This window comes from Globicephala melas, chromosome 9, assembly GCF_963455315.2.
Source record: "Globicephala melas chromosome 9, mGloMel1.2, whole genome shotgun sequence".
Lineage (NCBI taxonomy): Eukaryota > Metazoa > Chordata > Mammalia > Artiodactyla > Delphinidae > Globicephala > Globicephala melas.
In genome coordinates this window covers 90,867,202-90,877,368 of record NC_083322.1, presented here as the reverse complement: position 1 = coordinate 90,877,368, position 10,167 = coordinate 90,867,202, and the positions used below count along the sequence as shown (strand labels likewise).

The 10,167-nt window shown below is 41.0% G+C and overlaps 1 protein-coding gene across 4 annotated transcripts in view; it reads right to left on the bottom strand.

Annotated features, from left to right (window-relative positions):
- Positions 1–8,374: 8,374 nt before the first annotated feature.
- Positions 8,375–10,167, bottom strand: part of STARD3NL (STARD3 N-terminal like) — a 49,991-nt gene continuing 48,198 nt past the window's right edge. For 2 of the 4 annotated variants that reach the window (XM_030871162.3, XM_060304838.2), the window contains exons 8-9: positions 10,089–10,164; positions 8,375–8,864 (exon numbers count right to left, since the gene is read on the bottom strand). In XM_030871162.3, coding sequence (XP_030727022.1) covers positions 10,106–10,164 — 59 coding nt within the window. In that variant the 3' untranslated portion in view covers positions 8,375–8,864; positions 10,089–10,105. The remainder of the gene's footprint in view (positions 8,865–10,088; positions 10,165–10,167) is intronic. The other 2 variants (XM_030871163.3, XM_030871164.3) reach the window with 2 other exon arrangements.

Genomic DNA, 10,167 nt, shown 5'->3' with positions numbered 1-10,167 from the left:
AGGAAAGAGAGAAATTGCTTACAAATGGCAAAAATCAGATTAAAACCTGACCTCTCGACAGCAGCAATGTAAAACAGAAGACAGTTAAACAATAGCATCAACTTTCTGTGAGAGAACTGCTGTCAACCTAAAATTCATTATCCTCTAAGCCTACCTCTCCAGGACAAAGGAAAATATATTAACTTATAGATTAAGGAATTTCTAAGATAAGTATTTCAAAAAAAAAAAAGAAGGAAAAAATGATCTCGAATGGAGGCACCTGAGATGCAAGAAATTATAAGCCAAAAATATGGCATGCGTGTTAATCTAAATAAACAATTACTATATAAAGGAAAATAATATCTCAATTATAATCAAGAGAGAAATGATCTGTTCTAAGGCTTTGCTTTTATATTGATTTAACTTTACATTGTGTTGAGTTAAATTCCCTTATTGAAGCTCTTTAGGGCAACCACTAAAGAGAAAAAGCAAGAGAGGAGAAAAATAGAATGGGGAAAATTATTAATAAAAAGGTAAGAAAACAGAGAGGAAAGAGAAAACATAAATCACAAAATAACCTAGTAGTAATGAATCCAAATAACTCAGTAAGCATTTCAAAAATAATAGATTATATAAAAAACAGAATCCAACAATATATTGCTTGTATATGACACAATCAAAATGTAAAGGCATTTGGGTGGAAAAAGATCTACTAGGCAGGGCTTCCCTGCTGGCGCAGTGGTTGGGAGTCTGCCTGCCAGTGCAGGGGACGTGGGTTCGTGGCCGTGGGCTGTGGGCCGTGGCCACCGTGGGCCCCCTGCGTGGGCCTGCGTGGGCCTGCGCCGTGGCCCCCGTGGGCCATGGCCGCTGGGCCTGTGTGTCCGGAGCCTGTGCTCCGCAGCAGGAGAGGCCACAGCGGTGAGGGGCCCACGTACCGCAAAAAAAAAAAAAAAAAAAAAAAAAAAGAAAAAAGATCTACTAGGCAAATACTAAGCAAAATCAGCTGGGCAAGTATTATAACAGAAGAAAAGTAAATAAATGACATAAAAGTTGGAAAGGAAGAACCAAATCTATCACAATTCACTATCCATAGATCATATGACTGTTTACAAGAAATTCCAAAATAAACAATAGGAAATGATTAGAATTAATAAGAACATAATAAAGATGTTGGATATCAAATTGATATATAGAAGTAATCTGCATTTACACATATTTGCAGAAAATAGAAAATGAAATTCAAAAAGGTGACATAGTAATTCTTTATATCTATCTAACTAGCATCTATCTATGTATCTATCTATCATCTATCTACCTAAGTCTTTCACCTATCTACAAAATCTAGAATTAAGTCTAAATTTAATGTGGAACCTTTTAAAGAAAATTATAAAATTTTAGTGAAAGACATTAAAGAAGAATGAAATAAGTAAAGAAATACCATGTTTTGGGAAGGGCATATTTAATGTTTTTAAGATGTCAGATCTCTCCAAAATTATCTGCGGATCCTGTACACGTCCAATGAAAACACAAAACGTATTTTGTGGAATTTTACAAGCTGTTTCTAAATTTTATATGGAAGAGAAAGGGGCCCAAAATAGCCAAGAGTCCTGGAGAATATAAATAAGGTAAGTGTGGGTGGGGTGGTGAATGGCCCTTCAATGTATCAAGATTTATTATAGAACTACATAATTTAGACAGAGTGGTATGGGACAAGGATAAACAGGGAGAAAAAGGTGAAGAGAACGGAGACCAATTCATATAAAGTCCTACACAAAACAGGGATGGCAATGGAGGAAATCAGTGGGGAAAGGATCAATTATTCACTGAATGCTGCTGAGGCAACTGGTTACCCATAAGGAAAACAAAATGAAATCGTATCCTTATCTCACACCATGCACAACTTTCTTGTTTTATGCCTCCTGATGCTTCCGAGGGGCTTTCTCCTGTCACAATACTGGGGCAACAGAACAGGGGCTTTCTCTAGTGATTCACGGTGGAAAAGCCCTAAAGAGAGAAACTTCTAAAAGCTACCAGTGGGTAGCAAGCTGATTCAGCTCTTCAGCCATTCAGCAGTAGGTTGTCACATAAAAAGCATATACAAATTTAATTCCCTGCTGATTCTAACTAACATTTTGGAATCCTAGTCACTTCTAAGTACATTTCCTTTCCTTTAAGAAAAGGTTAAGTGCTAATGTGGTTGCTGGTTTGCCAAGAGAAATCTGGCAACTCTTACAAGTACAGAGGTAGAGTGTAATTAAATTCTTAATGTAGAGCCAGACAATTCATTGCTTTGAAAATAATACTTAACTACAAAGCCATCCTACGTTCTTTTACTAATAAGTATTGACTGGAGTTGGAGGAGGAATTTTTTTTCTGACCTGGTTGATGAATTCAAGTGACAGAGCCCTGGGTCTTTATTAGTACATTTCTGTGTGATCTCAGGCAGCGATCTGAACTCTGTGCTGTCATTTCCTCCTGTGTGTCATGAAGTTACAGCGCCCTGTCTCCTGGAGCGCGAGGATTAGACGAGTTAATAATGTTTGGTCCATGCACATCCTTGACAACATTAGCATCTACTGTCAGTAGCTCTACTGTAAAAACAGCAGATTCCACACATACACACGCAGACACACCGAGGATCATCTCTAATCTCATTTCCCTGCAGACAGGGTGGGTGTGGATGGATCAGGGACTCGGTTTTAACAATTCCCCAGGAATCCCATTCATTGTCTAAGAGCCCTTGGGGGAGGGTACAGTTATAGCCACAGTTTACAGATTGGAGAGATTAAGTATTCTGCTCCTGGTCACTATTTTGTTAAGTAATAGTCAGTTACAGCCAGGGCTCTCTGAACTCAGAGATCATATTTTGTTTCCTAGGATCTTATGGCTTGTCCTTGACTCACTTTCTACTGGGAAAAACAAAAATAGAACAAGCCACAGCAAAATGAAACACGCACTGCTTCTTGACTAAAGACGTCCTTCAAGGAGTCGGTGAGAATGTTCTAAAGGACTTGTGGGTGCACCTGTCTTCTCCTCATGTACGTACTCTGGAATCACCATAGCTGTTCACTTTATTGTCCACGTCATGGAAATCCTGCCTTACTCTGTGAGTGTGTCTAGATTTGTAACTGCTCTTTTGGGGGGTGTAATGAATTGGACTGAGATTCTCAGGCAGAGCAGGACACTGGATGGTGCTCTGAGCATCCTGACACCACAGCTCCTCCCCTAAACTCAACGGGCCCTGAGATCCTCAGAATCTCCCTGTGGAAGCCTCTTATATGTCCAGGAGCATTTCTGAGGTGGGAGGAAGGCATACATCGTTTTGGTCCAGTCCTTTTCCACTACAGCGTGGCTACAATGTGGTATTGGGGGAGGAACCCTGGACCAGAGGTTCTACCTCACATCCCATCGTTAGAGCCTCCACTTCCCGGTCTGTTATAACCAGCTGTGTCATTTCTCCTTGACCATGTCACGTTGCCTAAGTTTACCCATCTTTAGAAGAAAGTGTTCAAATTAAGTCACTTCAGATTTCTATGGCAATGTACAAATTCAATGATTAATAACCCAATGAAGTAATAATAGCAAAGGCTTTCTGGTACTGGTCTAAGTGCCTGTTAACTTATTTAACTCTCACAAGACATGTGCAGTTATCGCTGTTCTATAGATGGAGAAACTGAGGCAGAAAGGGTTAAGGAGGGTCCCTAGAGTGAAAACAGCTAATAAGAAACAGACGTGGGATTTGAACCCAAGCAGCCTGGCTACTGGAGCTCTGCTCTTACCTTCTACATTAGTTGCTGCTATTATAGAAACAGGTTACATTTACTTTCGGTTAAAACAGGAAAATTTCCTTCCTTGTCCACGTTTCCTCTCCTTGCTCCTAGGCTGTGCGTGCAATTAAAGGGTCAGAGGCCAACCTGCCCCCAAATTTTTCATGCCGGGAAGACTTTTATACACTGACTTGCCAACCACTGATAGAACCTCTGTGACTAAAGTCCATGACACTTGGTTGGATAAAATATATACCACGACAGCAGGCTGCATCTGCAGGTGCGAAACGGAAAAGTTAGGCAAAGATGGATACAATTCCACATTAGAACTCTCATGTGTCAGTTGTTTTTATAGAACTAGAGTACATCATACACTTCTCAAGTATACAAAAGGGAAACTTCAAGGCAGCAATTCTCAAAGTTTTTCCCATTATGAATTCTCTTTACTGTTTTGGAATTCTTTCCCTCATAGACTTCAGTGTTTGAAGGCTTCCTGTCAATCTAGCAGGCCATGATTAAGTAATACAGGATTTCCCACTTTATTTATTCAAAGTCATATATAATTGTCAATTAGAAATTCTGAGTAAAAAGAGATATCTAGAAATACTACATACACCAAGCTGGTATAATTCAGCCAAAAAGCTAGAAATTCAACATTTCTGTTAGCCATGAAAACTAGTCTGGGTAAGTGCATGGTCTCTGTAATGGTCTCTTAGGCTAATTTTGTATGTTTGCTTTCTTTTGTTTTCTTTGAATCATAGCAAGTACCTACCACTTAGTGAGCATCAGGAATTCTGCTGGGCAGTTTGCTTGCTTCACGTTCGATGCTCTCACTAAAACACAGATCAGGTATGACACTCATTTCACTGATGAGAACACCAGGCCCCAGAGAAACTAAGAAATATACCTCAAGTTAATACAGAGCAGCGCCATAGTTCGCATGGGCCAGGTCTGCATGACTTAAGCCCTACTGCTTTATCCATTATAACAGTTGCTGTCTTCTTGGGAACCCATGGAATGTTAATTATAACTCAAAATAAATGGAGGGAAGAGAGGGAGGGAAGGAGGGAGGGGGGGTGAGAGAGGGAGGGAGGGAGGAAAGGAAGAATCACTGAGGCCCAGACTTCATAACAGCCCAGGCATCAGACTTTAAAAAGCCCCCTTCAGTAATTCTAATGTGCAGCCGGGTGGAGGCAGCAAGTGACTGAAACAGTCCCAGTACTGCCAGCTCAGATCTCAGGCAGCAAGGAGTCGTCGCAGAGCCCATTACACAAGTGTACAACGTGCTTCACCTGGAAAGTGATCTTACCGTCCACGCATCAACTTCCTAAGGAAACAAAATGTATGTACTGAGATTTATGTGCCCAGATGTCCATCGAATGTAGCACCACTTACAGCAGCCCAAAGTAACCCAAATGCCCAATTAGAAACTACAGAAATAAACTAAAGGACATCATATGACAGACTACTATGCATCTTCCAAAAAAATGTACATTATTTAAAGAAATGGAGAATTAGTCAGGAAGTGTGGTTGAAAAACTAATATGCCTAGCAAACTCCAGTAAAATTGTTAGATTATACCACCACATGGTTCCAAATCAATCAAAAACACTCTAGAAATTGCATTAAGAAACCTTGCTTCAACCACTGTTTCTACGTCCCTACCTCTTACAGGTCACACTTCTCTTTCCTCTGCACACTTCCAGTTTTTATTTAGCAAATTCAAATGAACATACAAAATAAATAAATAAATGAAACATATATGTATATGCGTGTATACATATTCTAATTTCCGGCTTCATACACAAAGGTAGTGAACAATATACATTCTTCTGTACCTCTCTTCTCACTTATACCACCTAGAGCTCTTTTCATGTCAGTCTCTGGGGACACATGGAGAGCTGTGTGATATTTCACTGGTGAATTACAATACTTTACAAAAATCAGTGGCCCCGTGATATGTCATTGGCTTATTTCCACTCTTTTGCTATTACAAAAGATGCTGAAATTATAATAGTGTTTTATGTCATTGTGACCGTGCATATTGGTCATTCTGACAGCTATGGCCAACTTGCCTATTATGGACACAGCACCATCCTGCATCTGTACCACAATGTAGGTGAATGCTGGGAGAGTGCAGTCAAAGGTCAGGATTCTGCTGATCTGACAGGTGAGAAACAGTATCTCATCTATCTCATTGTGGTTTTGTTTTTCTCTTTCTGTGAGTGAGGATAAGCATCTCTTTATATGAAGTCTATTCGTATTTCCTTTCCTGCGCAATATTTGTTCAGTCCTTTGATCACTTTTTTCTATTGAGTGGTAATAGTAACTAGTACGATGCTCATTTATATGTGTATCTGTGTATTTCTACAGGCACACACAAAACAAAATGTTCACTGCATGGTAGGTGGGTGAAAAAATAAGTGATTGTATATTTTTCTATTTTCTCTGATCCTTTTAAAGTAAAAATCCTTTTTATGCATTAGAATTAAAACATTGTCTCCTTTAAAATTGGGAAGCTGTTTTTTTGTTTGTTTCTGTGTTTATAATTCACTTCAGCTTCCGTGAAACTAGTTCTTTTGAAAACCAAATAGAGGTTCCCATTTGGAAACAAAACAAGAGCAACCAGATACAAGAAAGATGAAATCTAATTTAGATAGTCTCCTTGGTTGAGACTATCTAAATTAGATATTTGAGCAGATCTCTTTAGCCCAAGTACCTGGCCCTCCTCTTGGAGTTGGAAACTATTTCTACGTTGGGAAAGCATAGAAAGGCAAGATGGAAAATGGCAAATCTCTGAAAGTTTTGTGCAGCTGATTTCACTGCCAGGGCCCTGCTGGGCAGTGCCTCCTGTGGTTTCCAACTTCTCAGCAATTTCCTTTCCCAACTCGCCCTGGGCTGCCCTGGGAGGCGCAGAGACGGGAAGGCGGTGGTGGTGAGGGTGACAGCGTGAGTGGCAGGAGGGCGCTGGTGTGGCTGGTTCTCAGGCTTCTTTTGTTCATGTGTTCTGTCGAATGTGGTTGATTCGTGGAAAATGCTCAAAGTCAAACCGGCCCCTGCTGGTTGGGACTGTGCAAGGGGTAGATGGGGTGTCACAAGGAAATAAGAACAGTTAAACCACAACCAACTTTGCTCACTTTCAAAGAGTCACAGCTAATGGAAAGAAAACATCCCTCTACACGGGCACGTAATTGCTATCAAACATACTGTGGCTTAGGGTTCCCCATTATTCCTGTATGCAGTTCCTCCAATTAGCTCCTATGTGAGTTGGGAAACTTACGCCCAGAATATTCAGATGCTGCTTCTCTGTCCGCGCTCAGGACTCTGTTCTGGAGGAAAGAGCAGACAGGATTCCTTGCAGCACTAAGATAATCCCTGACATTCCACCAACCACCCATGCTCTTCCACGATCTGTGATTTACCGAGGCTGGTACTTCTTGGTTTCATTTTCTCAGTGTACACAGGGTGACACAAGACTCGATCCCCTAAACCCAGCCGCATGGACAGACGTGATGTGCTTTTTCCCTCACAAGAACAGAGATATGGAGGCCCTGATCTCGCCCATGCAATTGAGTGTCATATACTGAGTCACATAAGTTCCCCAAATGGGACAAAATGACTTCAGAGTCATCCTGAGCAAGGCTCAATAGAAGCACTAACATCAGATAAGAGTGTGATGGGTGAATGAGCCAAGGGCGGCTCAGCAACGTGAGCATGGAGAGCAGGTGTCCTACCTCCACCCCACCCAGCAGGGGTCCAAGCCCTGGACTCCATCCGTCCAGTCCCAGAGGGAAGCACGGCTCTATGGCTGAGCTCAATGCTTTAGCTCTCACAGTCTGACCTTACAGCACATTCAAGTCACATCCTTCATTCTTCCTGGTCTCTGCTCTGAGAGCCAACATCTGGGGGGCCCTTGCTCACCTAGGACGACTGGCCACATCCTACTGGTCCAACCCAGTGTGTTGGGGAGAGCTCCTTCTCAGCTTAAAGGCACACAGGTCACATCAGTGGTCATGGTGTAGATGGGGGTCCACTCCCGAGACAGGATGTTCTCGTTGTGATGACACCACTGAATTCTTGAGGCTTTAGTCCAAAGCCAGACCCTGGAGCTCTCCCTCCCCCTTTCTCCATGGAAGAAGCTCCCCCTGGTTAGGCCCCAGCCTCCCAGGGAGCTTCCAGCTGCACTTCAGTCCTGTGGCCCATTCTTAGACCAAGCATGGATGGAGTTGATTTGATCTGCATAAATGGTCAGTTTCCATCCAAACCAGCACCATTTCCATCATACACAGTTGAGTATTTCTTGAATGACACATGAATAATGAAAGAAAACTGATAGACATGCTGCCTTCCCATGAAGCATTGCGTTGAATATTCCTGTTTAACAAAAATAGCTCACAATATAATTGAGCTCATTTTAATTCAAACTAGCTAAACACAAGGGAAAATGATTTCATAGAGTGGGTTCAAAGACGAGTAATCAGACTATTTTAGATCATACTTCTGAGAGAACGATTCTATTTCTGGTGACTTTTTATATGTATTCACAATCCCTCATGTTCCCCTTTTGTAATTCCAACACTTTAGGCCAAATACATAATGCAAAACAGGAAAAATAAAACCGATCATTTTGATATGTTGGATTTTATTACCTTTTAAAATTGTACAAATAGTGCATGTGCATGAGTTAAAAAAACACAAGGGAAATGTAGGGAGTTAAAAAAGAAAGACAAAAGAAATCCAAGACATGAAACAAAAAAATTCCATTCTGCAAGTCAAAATAAAAAGATATTCTGCATACTAAAAAAGTGTTATTCCAATATATTAAGAAGTCTTTTGATCAGGAACACAGCACAAGACTTTCTGCAACTATTCTTTGACAGATCAGACTCAAGTCTCACCGAATACAGGATGGATCATGACATTATCTTACCAGCCACAGGCAGGTGATTAAATGTATGTGGAGATGGTACCATGTCTGTGAGGTATTACAATCAATAAATTCGTTATTAGCCGTTCAGTAACGTCAGCAGTGGATGTCACCATTTCAACCTTCAAAAGGGAGACCCTCAGTTTCAGTGCTTTTTTCCCTCTGGTGACGTTCAGTGAAGGTTTTTCACACTTAGAAAAAGAGAGAACACAGAAATATTTGAGATGTAGCGTAAAAAGGCAAAATGCTACATTTTGCTCTATGTAGTTACAACACAGTCTACATACTAAAGATAGGCTGTGTTACAGACACTTGAAAGACCATGTGTGAGGCCACCCAAGAAGTTATTTTAAAGCATTTTAGAAAAGGACGTCCTTATTCACATGCTCATATTTTTGTCCTACGTCTGAAGACTGTTGTAAAAAAAGGGGCCGGAGTGCGCTGGGTACCACGGATGCAGGGCGGGGCCTCCGTTTGCTGCGACTCTGGCCGCCTCTGGCTGCCTTTTATTTCTTTTAAATAAAATTTTACATTTTATTTCATTATTTTTTTAAGTTGAGATATAATTGACATATAACATTTTATTAGTTAAGTTATACTACCTAATGATTCTATATTCGTATACATTGTGAAATCATCACAGTAAGTCTATTAACATCCCTCACTATACATAGACGGATTATTTTTTTTTCTTGTGATGGGAACTTTTAAGATCTACTCTCTTTTCCCTTCTGTGGTTAAATAATTAAGCAGGGTTGCTGCTTCTACCATTGCCTGTATGTTTATTTGCTCGTATTTCTGAGGTTGAAATGTTTCCTTTGATGATTTGAAGGGAATGAACAACGTGCCCTGACCTGGAGGTACATCGGGCCCGACTGCTGTGACTGGACCACATGTGTCATCTCAGAAGCTCCAGAACCCTCCAGAGACGTCCATCCGGTGCGGGACCAGAGGAGATCCTGGTACCACACAGAACGCCCGAGTTCTGGCTCTGCCCCTGCCAGCTGTGCGACCTTGGACCAGTCACTCACCCTCAGTCTCACCCGCCTCCGTGTAAGTGGAGACAATGACAGTACCAGCCTCCCAGGACTGCTGCCCTCGCCGCCCTCAGAAGTTAGGCTTTGTAATTAAACAAAGTCTGACACGGAGACATTCTGGCTACATAAACAAAAAGGAACTAAGTCATCCTTATTTAGAAATTTGGGACTCTGACGTATTTCTCATCCTTCACAAATTTATACCTAGAAAAGGTTAAAAGATTTTACATCATAAAATGTGCCTGACAAATTCATGTACTTAGGAGAAATATAATGTATAGTCACACACATATTCTTTGAATTTTACTTTGAATCTACTCAAAGAAAGGCTCCGTATTTAACCACTTCATTATTACAGTTTCCTTTTCGAAGACTTACTTTAATAAAAGTCTTACTCATAGTTCTAAAAGTGGTTTTTCACTGTCCTGCTTTTCTTCAGCTTCATTTTCAGATCCTA